The sequence below is a fragment of the Panthera onca genome, chromosome A3 (assembly GCF_046562875.1).
Source record: "Panthera onca isolate mPanOnc1 chromosome A3, mPanOnc1 haplotype 2, whole genome shotgun sequence".
NCBI classification, from domain to species: domain Eukaryota; kingdom Metazoa; phylum Chordata; class Mammalia; order Carnivora; family Felidae; genus Panthera; species Panthera onca.
The window spans coordinates 135,185,830-135,202,956 of record NC_138341.1 but is presented as its reverse complement, the minus strand read 5'-3'; the positions used below and the strand labels follow the sequence as shown (position 1 = coordinate 135,202,956).

Below are 17,127 nucleotides of genomic sequence, written 5' to 3'. Positions count from 1 at the left end.
GGTCAGCACAGAGCCCGACGCGGGGCTCGAACTCACGGACCGCGAGATCGTGACCTGAGCCAAAGTCGGCCGCTTAACCGACTGAGCCACCCAGGCGCCCCTCACGGTACTTTTAAGTCCTTCCAGAGATGATGGAAACTGCCACCGGTGAACGCACACCCACTCCCTCTCCCGTAACACACTTTTTAATTTGGAAGGACTTCCGATACGCCTTTAGCTACACAGTCAACAGATTTAATCTCTTACCCTATTGTCGGGTTGATGTTCGGATCAAAACTGTCTTCCACGAACCGCCATACGATGCTCGATTTACCTACACCTGTATCCTGAAAGAGAAGGAGACACACAAATAAATCTCCTTGCTTGCAGACGGCGAAAACTACGTTGGGCCATGGGTGCAGGATTTCAGAAAAATCGCTGTACATGCTAAATTTCAGAAGTTAAGAGACACAAAGAAGGTTTTCATAAACATCCAGCGGGAGTAATTAGATTTCAAAATGCACTGCAGGAGAGGGGTTTTGCAGTTTCTAGGAGCCATTAGAACCTTCTGAAAAACCCAAAGTCGCGGCTTAGTGTGAAAAGTGACAAACTCTCTTGTTAACGTGTATAAGTAAACTATGAACTCTTGAATTCCTTCTGAGTAATCCCTGATAAATCACAGCCCCACCCTATTTGGGAAGGGGGCAGGCTAGTTATTGGAATCCCTTCCACTCTCTACAGCAGCAACTCAGGCGGGAGAGCATTCTCTGTGCAAAGCGGGATCTCAAGAGGCAACGTTGCCCTGACAAGGCAGGAAGCTGAAGCTTCCAACTAGTTCTTGGAGTTTCGTGGTCTGAACTTTCCCCCAAGAAAGTAACTCTGCGAGAAGGGGGGCGGGGGGGGGGGTTACCCCACAAGTTCAAAAACTCCAAACGAACGAGAAAGGAGAGGACGCTGCTTGTAAAACCTGAAGACCTGCTATTGGTTTCACTCTGGAAGACTTGGCCAACTTCTAACTAGTACCTTAGTAGGAAACTATTTGGGAGCTGCTCTCAACCTAGACGCAACGGAGAGGCAGGGAAGGCTCCTCACCCTCTGGGGGCGGGAGGAGTCCCGGGGCTCCAGGGAGGAAGAGGGGAGAGGGTCCCTCCGGCCAGTAGGACCCTCAGGGGCGGGTGGCAAGGGGGGCAAGGATGACCCGGGGGCCGGAGGGAGGGTCCCGGGGCAAGTCCCGCACGGGGGCTGGGGGAAGGGGCGGAGGGGACTCGGGCACGCTGGGGTCCTCGGCCTGCCCGGCCTCCCGCGGCCCTCCCGGCCGGCCAGCCGCCACTCACCCCCAGCAGACACACTTTGAGCTCCCTCAGCGCCATGGCCCGGGAGCCAGGGGCGCGGGCCCGCCGCCGCCCTAAGTTGAAGAGGGAGAGGCCGGGCCCAGCACGAGCATCCCCCGGCGCCGCCGCCGCACGGCTCAGCCCCGGCCGCGGGGCGCGCAGAGGCGGCGGCCGTCCGCTCGCCAGCCCTCGGCCCGTCCCGTCCGCCGCCAGCCGCGCGGGGCCCGCCTCAGCAGCCCGGACGGTGCTCCGGCCTCCCGGGCGCCGCCGCCGCCGCCATCTTGGGACGCCTTGCCGGGTCACCTGACCTCCCCGCCCACCTCGGCAGCCACCTTCGCCGGGAGGGCGGGGTCGGCCGGCGCCGCGAGGCTCGCGGGGAGGTGCCGGCCCTGGGGGGCGGGGCCCGGAGCCCTAGGCCCCGCCCCCCGCCCCCCCTCCCGCGCGGACCCCGCCTCCTGGCCCATCCCAAGATGGCGGGTGAGTGGGGTTGGCTCCCTGGGCGCAGGGGCGGCCCCCTCCCCCCCAAGCCGGACCACCCCAGGAGGGCCCGGGGACCCCCGCCCGCCCCTGAGCCCGCCTGCCGCGGTCCCCCTCCTTATGTGTAACTCCTGTGTGTTTCTTGGTTTTCAGAGATCCCTCTGTACTTTGTGGACTTGCACGATGACTTAGACGATTGTAAGTATCAGTTGGGGCGCCCCCGCCCCTCCCGGGGAACCTCCCACGGAATTCGGGGTGCACGGAACGCCGCGGGAGAGCTACAGGCCAGGCCCTCCCTGTTGGGACAGAAGAACAGGACCCCCAACTTCCTGGATGCGCTGGTGGCGGTCCCTCCTCACTGGGCGGAGCCGGGCGAGGATGGGGAGCCCTCCCCTCCTGAGGGAGGATTTTGGTCGTTGTTGGGAAACTTCTGACTTCCGGTCACTTTCTTTCTCTTCCTCCTCCTCGCCCGCGGCGGCCGGGGAGGGTGCGGGGGCTTGCCCCAAGTCCTGGTGACTGGGGGCGAGAGGAGGCGCGGCCACCTCCCACCCAGGGCCTCCACTTTTTCCCTGGGACTTTTCCCAGTGCCGCGGAGTTTCAGAGTTTGGTTGGTCCCGCCCTCCTTGTGGCCGGCCCTACAGACTTGCACGGACTTCTCACGTGGACTGGCCACAAGCCCAGCTCCATCACTTATCCCAAGGAGCCCCTTTGGCGCCTTCCTTCCTGGGGTGGGTCTCCTAAACTTGGCCCTTCCTGCGCTCTCCTTCTCTTTGGAATCGCCTTAAGGACTGAGGGCGGGGGGAGGTGTCATCCTGTAAATGCAAATCCCCATTTGTGGTAGATGAAGCATTTCCTTTCCGTTCAACAAACATTTCTTGAGCACCTACTTGTTCTGGGCCAGGCCACGTGCAGCTCCCTAGACCTACAAAGAAGAGCCAGAAACAGGGGCAGCGCCCAGGGGTTCACAGTCCAGGAGGAGAGCTGACTTGTAAACAAAACGACCCAACCCTGGGATGCTTGGCTGGTAAAGGAGTCCTGAACACGCATGAAAATAGCTACTGTTAATTTCCTTCCCCGTCCACAGGTTCCTAATAGCAAGAGTTGGTGTTTGCTGGAAACTTACCACGGGTCAGGCACGGTTTTAAACGCTTTGCTTTACAGACATTTACCTCTTTTAGAAGGAAGCAACATTATTAAAGTAGGATGGCACTTGAAGGGGTAATAAAGCCAATGGTTAGGAGCACAGGTTCTGGAGTCAAATGGCCAAAGGATGAAGGAGGTCCTGTGTCATCTTTACTGGCTATGTGATCTTGGCCTCAGTGGCCTCATCTGTAAAAGGGGCGTAATAGTGTTCCATGTCAAAGGCTTTTGTGAAGTAAAGTGAGTAAAAGGTTTTGCGTCAAGCCCTGTATATAAACACTCAGTAAACAATAGCTGCTATCATTATTGTTATCAACGTGGTCATTATTCATACTTGCTTAACACTGGTGAGCCAGATGCAGTATAGACCCTGGGTTCACAGAGATGAGTGTTTTCAGCCAGGGGGCATCTGTGAATGGAAGGAATGTAGCATTTCCATTGGTGAACATCAGTGAGCTTCTGTTAAGTCCCCTTTTATTGATGGATTTGCCATTTGGCCTGGCTGGAAAGGCTGATTGCTGACGGTTTTCCTTACCTAATGAATCACCCCAAAACTTAATGACTTAAACCAACAGCATTTTATTATTGCTAACAGTTCTGTGGGTTGACTGGGTGATTCAGAAGCTTCATGTGTTCTCCGTTGAACTCTGGGAAGGTGAGAAGGTCCGAGATGGCTTCACGCGCAGGAGATCTCACAGGACTGCCAGACAGGACCTCTGTTCTCCAGGTGTCTTTTCCACTTGGTTTGGTTGGGATTCTCAAAGCATGGTGGCTGCAGGCAGTTGGACCTCTTTTCTGGCGGCTCACGTCCTTGTCTTTTTTGTATATATGTACCAAAAGGAAGTAAGACTCTAGGAAAAAATAATTGTGATTTTACTTTGGCCTTGTTTGAGCAAGTACTGGGTATTTGGACCTAATACTAGAGGAGGCCTTAAATATTCTGTAGCAGACTGCTGAAGACTTGCCCCAACAGAGAAGGAAACTACCATTATGGCTCTGAATCTGCTACAGCTCATAAATGATTGAACCAGCAGTCACGCTCTGTCCCTTTTGACCCTTGTCCTTTTTTTTCCTGCCACCCAGATCTACCTCAAATATTCTTAACCTAATGCTAGGGGCACGGCTGTCAGTTTGAGTGGTTTTGTGTCGTCTTCCTTGGGTGTTTTGTCCAAGTGATGCGGTAACTGCTTCATTTAGGCGGTCAGTCGCGGTGGGCAGGGACACAGGTCACCCTTTTTATAACCCAATGTCCTGTGTGAACTAGGCGTTTAATTAATTAATTACAGTTGTGACACTAATGGATTGCAAGGCTTGTCTGATTTACTTGGGGATTCTTGATTAAATTTGACTAACTTAAAAAAAAAAAAAAGCCTTAATGAATGGATGCCTTGTTTTTTAAAAATCATTCAGAGTCTTCAGGCCATCGCAGCACAGAAAAAATTTAATTTTAGAGAGTTAGCTTGCTAAATTCCTTCTCTCGAGAGCAGAAAGTGTGTGCGGTGGCCTGGCATATTGGTCCCCGTGGAGGATTGCACTTGAAAGTGGAGCTTTGTGAGTTTGTGCCTAAGGGGCCTATGAATTTGCTTACAGCATGTGCAGCCTGAAGAGGTATTACTCTCAGTAAGGTCTGTCGGCCAATTAGAATGTAAGCCTGTGTCGGTGGTAGGTGGGAAAAAAAACACACCAAAAAACACCCCGAGCGCAATCCATTGTGGATGAAAAGACACCTAAGTGACCTATACTTGGGCTCTTAGTTGAACAAACCAGCTTTAACAAGACATTATTGAGACAGTTGGGGAAAATTGAACTTGGACCGGGTGGTAGCTGATGGTAAGGATTATTATGAATTCTGTCAGATGTGATAGTCACATCAGTTTCGTTCAAAGGAGAAAAGGCCTTATCTAACAGAAACAAGCAAGTGTTTATGGGCGAAATGATTTGATGCGGGAGGTCTGCTTTCAGATACCGCAGCAAACAATAAACAGGCACAAAGTTGGGAGGAAGGATAAGGGGGAGAAGAAGGGCAGAATATTGATACTTGTTGAGGCTGGTTGCCGGGGACAGCGGGTTTATTATACTGTTCTCTCTGTTTTTGCATGTGTGTGAAAATGTCCACAGTACAGGTTTTAAAAAATGGAAGTTTCATCTGTGACCAAACATCTGCGCAAAGAGTTGGAAAGCTGGATTCCCAGTTCTGAAGGCACTACAGAGTTACAGTAAGATGCATTTTTAGCTTCAAAAGACAGACTGATAGACTGTATTAGCATTTAGGGAACAGTGTGTTTGTTTTTCAGAGGTTTAGTTTTTAAGAGGTATCTATCTATGAAAGAAGTTGGAGAGGGCATGCTTCTATTGAATGGAAAACCTAGGTGTCCGCAAAGGATATCTGAACTTTTGTAGAAAATAGGATTGTTAAGTCAGAGGAATATAGACAGCCTACTTGGATCTTATTGCTGGAAGGAGCAGTGTATGTTTAAGCTTGAATAAGAGACATCCTCCAGAGCAAAAAGCATTCCATTTCACCTGCTTTGTTCCAAGTTTGTAAAAATGTTCTGTTCAAGGACCACGGGCAAACTGTGTGCCCCCAAAGTGGACACGCTATATTAATTTGAGCCCAGAACCAAACCACTGAACTCTTTCTCTGAACTATAAGATACACTTGAATCAAAGATTGTCAATTAAACAACCCCCCAAACCCTCCCTGTTAAGTGAACTGGTTTGAACAGGAACAGGAACTTGAGTATGCTGATACTTGTGAAATAGAACACAGTCCGGACACATGGCACTATTCTCTAAATCAGAGATGGGCAATTTTTTGTTCTATACAGGCTCTGATAGTAAATATTTTAGGCTTTGTGGGCTGGAAGGTCTGATGCATCCAGTCAAGTCTGCTGTTGTAACCTGGAAGGACTCACAGACATGCCTAAACGAGTGGGCATGGCTATTTTCTAATAAAACTTTATTTACGCATACACCCAGGGGGCTGGATTCGGTCCCCGGGCCAAATCATTCTGATCTCACTCTTTCAGAGCCTCTGAGCATATTAGCTAAGCCAACCTTAATGGGCTGTCTTTCCCACCAGGTTCGGTTTGAAGAGCTGACCTCTGCTAGTACAGCCTCTGTTTTGTTAAGTAACCCCTGACATAATGCTCAGGGTTCGCATCTCATTTTTCCTGTTGGTGTACTGGGGATAAAAACATGTACCTCTTTCCTCCCAGCAGGATGAGGTGGCAAGGAACAAAAGAGTCAGAGTGGTGGACTCAGTATCAACTTTGCTTCCCCTCTGATCATCATAACGCATTTTACTTTTGTTGCTCTGTATTTTCCATTTCCTGTGAGACAAACAGATGAACATCACAGATTCCCTGAAATTGTCTCTGTTTAAAAAGAGAGGGTTTTTTTGTTGTTGCTGTTGTTGTTGTTGTTGTTTGTTTTGTTCTTCTTTTTAGAAAGTGTTTTTCTAATGTTGGTTTATTTTTAAGAGACAGAGAAACGGAGCGTGAGCGGGGGAGGGGCAGAGAGAGAGGGAGACACCGAATCCGAAGCAGGCTCCAGGCTCTGAGCTGTCAGCACAGAGCCCGACGCGGGGCTCGAACTCACAGACCTCTAGAGATCATGACCTGAGCCACCCAGCTGCCCTCAGGCAGAGTATTTTTAACTTTATTTTGTTACCAAGCAAAGCTCCCAAGGGGCACAAAAAGACTACGTCTCTGGCCCCAGGCTACACAGCTAGTGATTGGCAGAGGTGGGATTCAGAACAGGGAGTCTGGGCTACAGAATTTGTACAAAGCTGCCATGCTTTGGCTTTAGTGCATGACTAATATTTATTAAGGACCTATTAAGTCCCAGGCACTACACTAGGCCTTATGAACGCAGAGGAGAATAGATCAAACCGCATTTCTGCTCTCACGGAGCTTTCAGTCCATCGGCAGAGATAGCCTTGAAAAAGCCAACATAAATGAGTGAGCTAAGTTCGGGAGTGGTGGTGTAGGACGTGTGACAGGTGAGTGTGATCAGAAGTGCCAGGCAGGGCTGTTGGAGCGACGGAGTTGCTGCTTTACCTCGAGCGGCCAGAGAAGGCTTGTCAGGAGCTCTGACAGGTGCTCTAGGATTTGAATAACAAGACGGAGATGTTTCCTCGTGGAGCTGGAGAAGGCGTCCGGGCATGGCAGACGGCAAGGGCGCAGGCTCGGAGGCTGGACGGGCTTGTTGTTGGCCGGGACTTGTGCATCTGGAGGACGCTGAGCACTGGACACAGGAATGGGAGGAGGGGGGACACTCCCACGTGTGCCCTTTGGCCCCTCACGGGATAAGGGGTTTGCCTTTTGCTCAAGGGGCCAGGGGGTGCCACTGGAGAGTTCTAGTCAGAGTAGTGCCCAAAGCTGAGTTACATGGTAAAGGACAGACTGTGGAGAAACAAGCCAGGCCTGGAAAAAGCGCTGTGGTCCAGGGATCCAGGCAAGGGCAATGGGGTCTCGATGGCGGGGGTGGGTGTGAGAGCAGCGAGTGGGGTCGATAGATAGTTCTGACAGGGGAGAGTCAGCTCAGAGACAGACCCTGTGCCTCCCTCCACCCAGGCTGGGCTGGGCACCTCTCCTCGTCCTCCCTGAGCCCTGTGGTGGCATCTAAGCCCAGCATGGCCAGATGTCCGTTCTTGTCCATCAGGGCCGCTCTCCCCCGTCTTGGATCCCCAGGGTCTAGCATGCTGAATGGCAGCACAACAGACCTGCAGAAGTTCACGCTGAATAAGTACACCAGGCATTATGCGAGGGTGGAGTTCGTATTTTCCACCTGACACGCTTTTGAGGCGTGGACAGGAGGTCCCGGGGACACAGTCTGGGAGGCCACCGGAAAGCCCCCTTGTAGGGTTCCGGAGCAGAGTTAGGACTGAAGAGGGTCATTACTGGTGGGTGGAAGCCTGAGCCGAGGAACGGAGCCCCGGGCAGCAGAAGCTTCCAGTAGCGGAGCCCTGGAGAACACATATCCCAGCGGTAAGAAACGAGGGGACCCTTGAAGCCAAGGGTTTGGTTTCTTTGGGTTGTTCCGTTTGGGTCGATCATCTCTGCCACTTGCCACAGAAGGGTCAGGTGAGGTGGGGACTGAAGGGCAGCCACGGGCTCTGGTAGTTCGGAGGGTCTACGGTGACCTCAGTGCGAGCTTTTCCAAGGCAGCCAAGGAGCAGAAGCCAGACCAGAATCAGTTAGGAAGGCACGAGGAGTTAAGGCAATGTCACGTTTAGTTCACTAGCTGAGTGGTCACTTATTGGCTAGTCCTTGCATTCCAGGCACTGGCTAGCAGTTGGGCACTTTTGGGAATGGTCGCCGTTCTTGTGAGCTCACAGCCCGGCAGGGGAAAACAGACCCTTTGAAGGAGAAGCAGCTGGAAGGATTGAGGTCAGTTGCTTTTCTTGGATAGAAGAGCCCAGAACACATTTGCATTATTTATACCTACTCTGAAACCCTTAATATATATATATGTGTGTGTATATATATATATATACATATATATATATATCATATGTATATCGTATGATGTATATTATATACGTATAATTTGAATGGCCCAACAATTCTACTTTAAGATGTGAACACATTCTTCTCAAAAAGACATGGTCATAGTAGCACTATTCTTTCTTTTGTCTTAAATCTTAAGCACTCATTGTGGTTTCAGAGCCTTGTTAACTTCATCCATAGATTAACACTTTAGATACATTGAATAGGTTAGGGGAAAAAAAGTCATGTAATAATTTATTGCCTATGTACTGTTACCTGACATTGTATTATTTACTCTGGATAAATTTTCTTAGTGATTCTAGAACTGATAATTTTTTCTCTCACACTGCATATATATTATATATATATAATTTATTGGTTTTATTTTTTATTTTTAAATTTTTTATGGAAGTGTAATTAACATAGTGTTATGTTAGTTGTGCACTGTAGCGATCAACAATTCTATACATTACTCACTGCTCATCATGATAAGTGTGCTCTTACTAAATTTTTTTATGTTCATTTTTGAGAGAGAGAGAGAGAGAGAGCGAGCATGAGCGGGGAAGGGGCAGAGAGAGGGAGACACAGATTCCGAAGCAGGCTCCAGGCTCTGAGCTGTCAGCACAGAGCCCGACGTAGGGCTCGAACTCACAAGCCTTGAGACCATGACCTGAGCCGAAGTCAGATGCTTTATCGACTGAGCCCCCCAGGTGCCCCACAATAAGTGTGCTCTTAGTCTCCTTTATCTGTTTCACCCATCAAATAGTAGCACTATTCTCAATAGTCAGAAACGGGAACCCACCCACACATCCATCATGAATACAATCCATCATGGATTATGAATTGTGGTTCCATTCATACAAGGAAAACTATGTAGCTATAATAGTGAATGATCTAGGAGTCTACCTAATAATGTGGATGAACTTCGCAAACACAATAATGAGTGATCGAAGCCAGACACAAAAGGGTACATACTGCACGATGGCATTTATATGAACTACAGGAACAAGCAAAGCTAATGGCATCTGGGCTGCTTGAAGGCAGGAGAGTGGTCATCCTTGGGGTAGGAGAGGAAGTGGAAGGGGGCCGAGGGGCTTTTGGAGGTGCTGGTAAAATTGTTGAGCCGAGTGCTGGTCACCCCAGTGTGTTCAGTTTGTGAAAATCCTTCAAGTGGAACGCTTGCTATTTGTACACTTTTCCATATAGTGTTATGCTTGGATTTTTTAGAAGGCACTGATTTTTAGAATCAAGGTGCAAGGGAGAGTATAACCATGGACTGAGGAGAAGGAGTCCATGAAAAGGGAAAGATGACATACTGACTTTTTTTAAAACGGCTTTTTATTTATTTATTTTAAGTCATCTCTACACCCATCCTGGGGCTTGAATTCACCACCCCAAGATCAAGAGTCCCATGTTCTGCTGACTGAGCGAGCCAGGCGCTCCCTAAAGCAAAAGACGACAGAGCAGAAAGAGTGGAAGACTGTGGGGGTTGGATTGTATGAGACCAGAATAGAGTTTGGTGCATCCATAGAAGAGTGTGCTGTTTTCCTAGAAGAAGGAGGGCGGCCTTCCTGGCAGCTTGGCCAAGGTGGTCAGTAGAGAAGTGACTTCATGTTGGTCAGCATTGCTTGACGATTTCAAATATTTTCAACAGTAGGAATGTCGAGACCCACGTGCACATACACAAACCCCAAAGGTTGTTGGTTTTGTCTTACAACCTGTTTTCCTTTTCAAATCTGCCTCACATCTGACTGGAGAAGTCACTGCATATTTAAGTAATATCTTTCCATTCAGTAATATTATGTCACGCCTGGCACTCTCCCACCTCCTCTAACTCCATCCCCAACCTGGTGAGTCGGCAGGAAAATGGAGATGTGTAATGTCAGAATGGAGCACATGCTCTGCTTTGAGCTGCAGAGTTCTTTCCTATCAGGTAGCCCGAGTAAATGTTTCCCGTTAACCGTCAGTGTAAAAGTCAGAGTCATAAATAATGACAGGTTTTGGAAGCCGTGATTAAAGCCACAAATCAAAGGGGAATTTCCACGTATGCATGGTGTGGAAAGGACGGCTGCTCATGAATTAAGTTGGTCTTTTCGGCCAGCCCATTGCGTAGCGCTAGTAATAACCATCAGTAGCCCTCAAAGATTTGCAATAGAAAACATTATGCATTGGTCGGATCTGCTCATACAAGAACTAATCAATCAGCGTGGGTCTTGTTAGAGAATGGCATTTATATAGAGAAAGTTTGCTCGTGCAACTTGCTGTTGAAATTTAGTTAAGTCAACAAGGACCTGCAGTGTTTGGGGGTCAGTTTCCCCCTAAAAGCCAGTGAAGAATCAAGAGTGTTCTTTCGCTTTTAGATGGGCCAGGTTTGTCTAGTCTAGCTATTAGAAATAGTCCCAATAGAGGAATCGGCGTTGATGAATGAAACCACTTTAAATACCACATTAATGGATGGTTTACTGTGGTTCCTCCCAAAATTGTTTAAGGCCTTACAAAGACTTAGTAATTGTTCATCGAAGAGTGGCTAATGAGACGCTCTATAAAGTTATCAATTATGTAAGTTCTGCATTACTGCATTCTTCTTTTTTTTTTTTTAAGTACAAATTTTGCAAATAAGGCTAAAGTCCTTCTTCACCATCAACCAATATTCTAACATTCTGAGATGGACATAGACAGAGTGGGCCACATCCATCGTGTTCTCCCCACCGATGTCCCCTAGTGCTGTGTCAGAGACAGAATATTGGATTGTGTGGAAAATTGGGCTGGCCCAGGGTGGCATAGCTCACATAGACTTATAGTGACAGGATGGCATGTTGAATGGGGAATCGTAAATATTGGGAATGCCTGGAGAATGGGTTCTTAATGAAAATACTTGCCAGGATAGACATGCTTTAACGTTCTGCCTCCGTCTCTACCTCTGTTCACGTCTGGGCCGATAAAGGGATCTCGTTGGGTATGTTTTATTGTGTTTATTTTTTCTCACCTTCCCACTTAAACCCAATTCTAGCGTGTCTGTTCAGTCAGGGCCTGGTGGCTTCCTGTGACATCTCTGGCTTCCCCAAACTGGTCAAAGGCAGCAGGCACTCAGCGTACTTTCCTCTGTTACGCTCTTCCCTTCATCTGGAATGTTCTTTTTCCCTTTCCCAGATCCTCTCTCTCTTCCCTTATGGTGAATTCCTACTTGCCCTTCAAGGCCCAGCTCGAATAGCACCCTGGCGTAGGGAAGCATCTGCCAGCTCACCTTCCGCTTCCAGGCAGAGCTGGCTTCTTTCCTGGCTTGTTTCCATCGCTATCCTATGGCTCTTGGCCACCAGAGTGGGTTATTATGGGTGCGATGCTCTTTGTTCCCTTGGGAGCTTTTCGGGCCCCGGGACCATGTCTTTCTCATCTCTGAATCACCAGTACCCAGCTGAATATTGAATTATGGTTTACCGTCGTCACCTGAAGCTAACCGCCGTCGGGGGGAAAACATGTTTGAGGTGGGTTCGCCATTAACATGCTTTCGGTTTTGGTACTAGATCATTTCATCTTCTTCTTAGTGCAAGATGGCCAGTGACATTTCTTTTCTTTCTTTCTATTCGAGTATACGTTCTGTGCTTTGAACCTGTAAAAGCACGTTCACCTAACGTTATACTTAAAACGTTCATTTGTGCTTAGCCTTTTTCAAGACAGATCGGTGTCTTGTGAAGAACGTTGACACACAGGCAAGTGTTCGAGGATCCATTGTGTTTCCACTAGAGCGTGCTCATCTCATTTATTCCATGCCCCAGACTGTTTTAAATGATGAATATACTGGCTGTGTTCATTATTTTTGGTAGATGACCCTTGAGTTAGCATAAAAGAGGATGAATCCTTTTTTCCTCAGAGTTGTAGGTTCCAGAAATCTGTTTTTCTGGTGGAACTTTAAATCAAGGAAGAGATTTTTTTTTTTCTTCGATTTCGCTACCTAGCATCCGGTTAAAGGATTAGGGATGACGTCATTCTTTGCAAATTGATCGGAACCTCATCGAAGAGAAGCCCATCTCATCTCGGGTTGTGTGGGCTCAGGGCTACTGCTTCAGAACCACTCTGGTTTGGGTTGGATGGTGGAGGTGAGCTGCATATCTTTTAGCTAGTTAGCTGGGTTTTAAAACCGGGACTGTCCCTGCGGAGGACAGGTAGCAGCCACAGCCGCTGACCGGATGGCCGCTGGGATGTTGGCCATACGGTTCAGGGAAGCATGGCGGCACGTGGGTGTGCAGGGCGGGTCAGGGTGCTGAGCATTTCATACAGCCCACCCCACCGTATCAAACTGCAATCATTCCAAGCCCTTCCCCTAGTGGTCTTTGTTAGCTTTAAATTATCAGTCGTTTTTGGTAGAGGGTCAGTGATGAACTTGCGGATAAACTTGGTGCGTGGCAGAAACTCAGAGGGTGAGCAGGGGTGGGGCAGAGAGGGAGGAAGAGAGGGAATCCCAAGCAGGTTCCACACTGTCAGCATGGAGCCCTGTGGACGGCTCGAACTCACAACAGTGAGATCATGACCTGAGCCGAAACCGAGAGTAGGACACTTAACTGACTGACCGCACCCCCCCCACCCAGGTGCCCCTGTACCTCATTTCTAACTTGAAAGCTTGAGATTCCTGGTGTTTGTGGGTGACCTAGACTTGCTGGGTCCGAGAGTCATTGACTACTCAGGATATCACCACTTAGACCTCAGCTCTTGGGTTCCTGTGAACAGTTCACCAGACAATAGGCCCTCTTAGCAGGGCTAGAGATGTAAGCTCTAGAAAATTCTTTGTGAGAGCAGGAGTCATCTTATGAGCTACGGACCTGTCAGGAGGCACAGCAAGCTGGCTTGGCAGATCTTTACCATTCATTCATTCATTCATTCAGCAACTTAAAAAATTTTTTTTAATATTTATTTATTTTTGAGAGAGAGAGCACGAGCAGGGGAGGGACAGAGAGAGGGAGACACAGAATCCGAAGCAGGCTCCAGGCTCCGAGCCGTCAGCACAGAGCCCAACGCGGGGCTCGAACTCACGAGCTGTGAGATCACGACCTGAGCCGAAGTCAGACGCTCAACTGACTGGGCCACCCAGGGGCCCCTCATTCAGCAACTTTGACTGAGTGCCTGCTGTGTACCAGGCATATCAGTGAATCAAAGATTTTTCAGGGGTGTGGGGAGAGGAGTGGACCAGCTGATAAACAGTAGACCTAGGATGTAAACATTTTGTGTGTTATAAGGTGATAATTTCTCTGGAAAAATAGGATGCTAGATCATGGTAAGGTGGGGAATAGGTGGGAGGCTTGCAATTTCAAAATAAAGGTCAGGGAGGACCTCACTGAGTGGATGAAAGGGCAGATTTTGAAGAGAAAAAGAAGGGGCGCTGGGTGGCTCAGTTGGTTAAACGTCTGACTCTTGATCTTGGCTCAGGGCATGATCTCACAGTTGGTGAGTTCAAGCCCCACGTGGGCTCTGCACTGAGAAGGCGGAGCCTCCTAGGGATTCTCTCTCTCTCTCTCTCTCTCTCTCTCTCCCTCCCCCCCTCTCTCTCTGCCCCTCCCCCACTCTTGCTTGCTCTGTCTCTCAAAAATAAATAAATAAACATTAAAAAAAAGTGTTAAAAAAAAAAAAAGAGGAGGTTATCAGAAAGGACATCTGAAGGTTATCAGAAAGTTCCAGGTGGAGGGAACCACCCTGCAGTGCAATGGCCCTTAACCAGTGAAGGGCCTGGAGTGTTTGGGAAGTAGCTGGGAGCCACGTGGCTGGAGGAGGGGACGGTGAAGGGGAGAAGGAGGAGTGGGAGTGCCCAGAGGGGCAAAGGTGGATCTTTCCTACTGACCCCAGACCCTGCCCTTCGTGGGACCAACCTCTCACCAGGGGCTGTTCAGGTAAGGACACCTGATCCTCTCTTTTACAGTGGTTCTCAAATGGGGGCTTGTGGCAGCAACTAGAGATGTTTGTGATTGTCACAACTCGGGGAGAAGGTGCTCCTGGCATCTAGGGAGTTGAAGCCAGGAATGTTGCAGGGCATCCTGCAGTGCACGCCCCCCCCCCCTCCCTCCCCGCCACAGAGAGTGAGCGGGTCAGTAGTGCTGAATGGAGAAATCCTAGGCTAGTGTTATATAGTTTATCAGCTGTTGATTGATTCAGTCTGTCTTGGAAAACTTAATAAAACAAAGAAACACATCAAGACACCACGGAAAGAGGTGATTAATCACAGCCCCTGGTCAGGTGCCTTCACAAGTGACATCGAAGATAATGCTGGCCATTTTCATTCGCTTTGGGGAAAGGGGATCCGAACCTTGCTTGCATGGACGTTTTGGTAAACTCTGGTGCTTTCATGAGATAGGTAAAGAAAAAATCTAATCTGTCATTTATAGGTAAATAGTAATAATCTCACTGATAATCTCATTAATTCAGACTCCAGTAGGATTTTCTAATTTTGAAAAGGGCCAAGGATGTTGATCCACAGGAGGGAAAATGTTTACCTAAAAAATGTTCTTTCGGTACTTGGAATAAAAGGCATTATTATTTGCACATGAATGTGACGTTATCAATGGGAATATTTTCCTTGGATTACACTAATCCAGTATTTTTCAGAAGTCAGTCTTTTTTTTTTTTTGATGATTATTTGTTTTGAGAGAGAGAGAGAGAGTGGGAGCGAGTGGGGGAGGGGCAGAGAGAGAGGGAGAGAAGGACTCCCAAGCAGGCTCTGTACCATCAGCGCAGAGCCTGACTCGGAGACTGCTCCCAAGAGCCAGGAGATCATGACCTGAGCCGAAATCAGAGTCAGATGCTCAACCAACTGAGCCACCCAGGAGCCCCCAGAAGTCAGTCATTTCTGTACTGCTTTTCTTATTTTTGCTTTCTCTCTATGCCATTTGTATTTTTCTTTATGTCAAATGGCTTATTTTTAAGCAAATTTGGAAAACTTGTAGCAGTTGCTCAACATGAAACTTAACCAAAATATCACGAGATAAAAAGAAAATGACGTTAAATTCTAGACAGTTGCCAGCGCAAGACCTGTGCTGTATTAAAAAGGAAGGTTCACCAGTTTTAGGGAAGAGTTCAAGGTGTCCGAGCACCAAAAGGAGACTTTGTCGATTTAATTAGAGGATTGAATGGGAATAACTTTCCCACTGTGTGAGTTAGCGATGCTCCGTGTACCTTCCCTGTGCCGCACTGGGGGACGCAATGTCCCTAGCTGTCCCTACTCTGTGGCCAGGTGGCCGGCTGGCTTGGGTCAGAGCAGCAGTCGGAGAGTGTGGGACCAACTCGAGGCGCACTGGAGTCCGGTTCTCTGGCTCGGACTGGCTGCCAGCAGCATATTGATGCAGGGCTCCCCAGACCAGCGACTCTCAGATCGCTGGGGTCTTTGTTCTGTAGAAGACGGAATCTGTGCCCCTGGTTCTTAAAAATCCCTGTAACTCAGATCTCTTACTATTTCAGATGTGCTTGACACATCTTGACTCCCTCTGCCCTTCCTTACATGTTTCCTGTGAATCCCCAATACCTTCCTTCTACTATATCCATTGTTAGGATGATTGGATATTTTTGATTAACTCGTGTACTTTATATTGAATGTTCGAGTGCCTTCACCTTATTTTAGCAATTGTACGGCGGTTTGTGACCTGCTTTCTCTCCTTTTGAGACTAAGATCTCTCACTTTTGCAAGCAGAAGCGAATTCATGTCCTGGTTGCTTTGTAACTCGGGTTGTGGGGGTGGCTCGCTGCCACGTCTCACATTTGTCGTTGTGGAAACTAGATTTTCTCCGCTTTCTCAGGGGCTGCTGGACTCCTGAATTGAATCCCGGTAATCAAAGTCTCGGGAGACTGACTTCTACAGAAGCCAATATTTATTAAGTGTCTGCCGTGTGCCAGGCATTATGTGACACGGTCCAGGGTTTTAAAGGGTCCCCAAGTCCCAACGGTGGAGCCAGAAACCGTCTACTTAGAGTTCATAATGCAGCACCTTTATGTAAAACGGTGAAACCTGACCACTGTCTGGTTCCATTCACTACCCTCCTACTTCACATTATAGTTTTTATTATATAGTGTATCTGCAGATGCTATAAATTCCACAAAAACAGGATTATCGTGTGTGCTTTGTATTGCTCTAGATTATCGTACATATTTTTGAAGAAATTAAGAAGAAATCTAGTTTTTAAAAAAAACTTACCAACATATTTACCATTTCCAACGTTCTGGATTCCTTTTGAAGACAAAGTTTCCAGATGATACCATGTCTCTTCAGTCTGCAGAACACTTTTACCATTTCTTATGGTCTGTGTTGGCTGGCTCTGTTTAAAAGGATGTGTTAAAAACAATTTTCCCCCCTTTTGTTGTCGTCTGACAGTGGCCCTACCTCATCATCATTCCCAAAGGGTGTGTCACCAGATATCTCGTTCTGGATTGATAGGTTTTCCTGTGAGTCCTTCACGGATGTGATCTGAACGTTCTCCTGCCCCCACTGCTTCTGGCAGGCGCTAGAGAGCATTCCAGCCCTCCTTCTTTGCGCAGACATAGTGTTCGCTCTTCTCTGCTGTTTTCAAGGTCAGCAGCAGTCTGACTAGGATGTGTCTAGGTGTGGTTTCTGTGTATTTATCTTCTTGGGCTTTGCTGAGATCCTTGATTCTGTACAGTTACTTCTTTCACCAAATTTGGGGGATTTGCCATTATTTTATCATTCCGTTAAGTCCACTCAGTGAATTTCTCAATTT

The 17,127-nt window shown here is 48.3% G+C and overlaps 2 protein-coding genes across 9 annotated transcripts in view; one reads left to right on the top strand and one right to left on the bottom strand.

Moving 5' to 3' along the window:
* The window catches only part of RAB22A (RAB22A, member RAS oncogene family), a 56,934-nt gene extending 55,514 nt beyond the window's left edge, over window positions 1-1,420 (bottom strand). For all 3 annotated transcript variants that reach the window (XM_060621087.3, XM_060621090.3, XM_060621097.3), the window contains exons 1-2: window positions 1,314-1,420; window positions 247-326 (exon numbers count right to left, since the gene is read on the bottom strand). In XM_060621087.3, the coding sequence (XP_060477070.1) occupies window positions 247-326; window positions 1,314-1,349 (116 nt within the window). In that variant the 5' untranslated portion in view covers window positions 1,350-1,420. The remainder of the gene's footprint in view (window positions 1-246; window positions 327-1,313) is intronic.
* A 313-nt stretch (window positions 1,421-1,733) lies between these two features.
* LOC132670577 (serine/threonine-protein phosphatase 4 regulatory subunit 1-like) overlaps window positions 1,734-17,127 on the top strand; it is an 82,168-nt gene continuing 66,774 nt past the window's right edge. The window contains exons 1-2 of one of the 6 annotated variants that reach the window (XR_013554471.1): window positions 1,734-1,787; window positions 1,941-1,985. Coding sequence is in view for 2 of the 6 variants with exons in the window: in XM_060621077.3 (XP_060477060.1) it covers window positions 1,781-1,787; window positions 1,941-1,985 (52 nt within the window). In the remaining 4 variants the exon portion in view is untranslated. The other 5 variants (XM_060621077.3, XM_060621078.3, XM_060621079.3 and 2 more) reach the window with 5 other exon arrangements.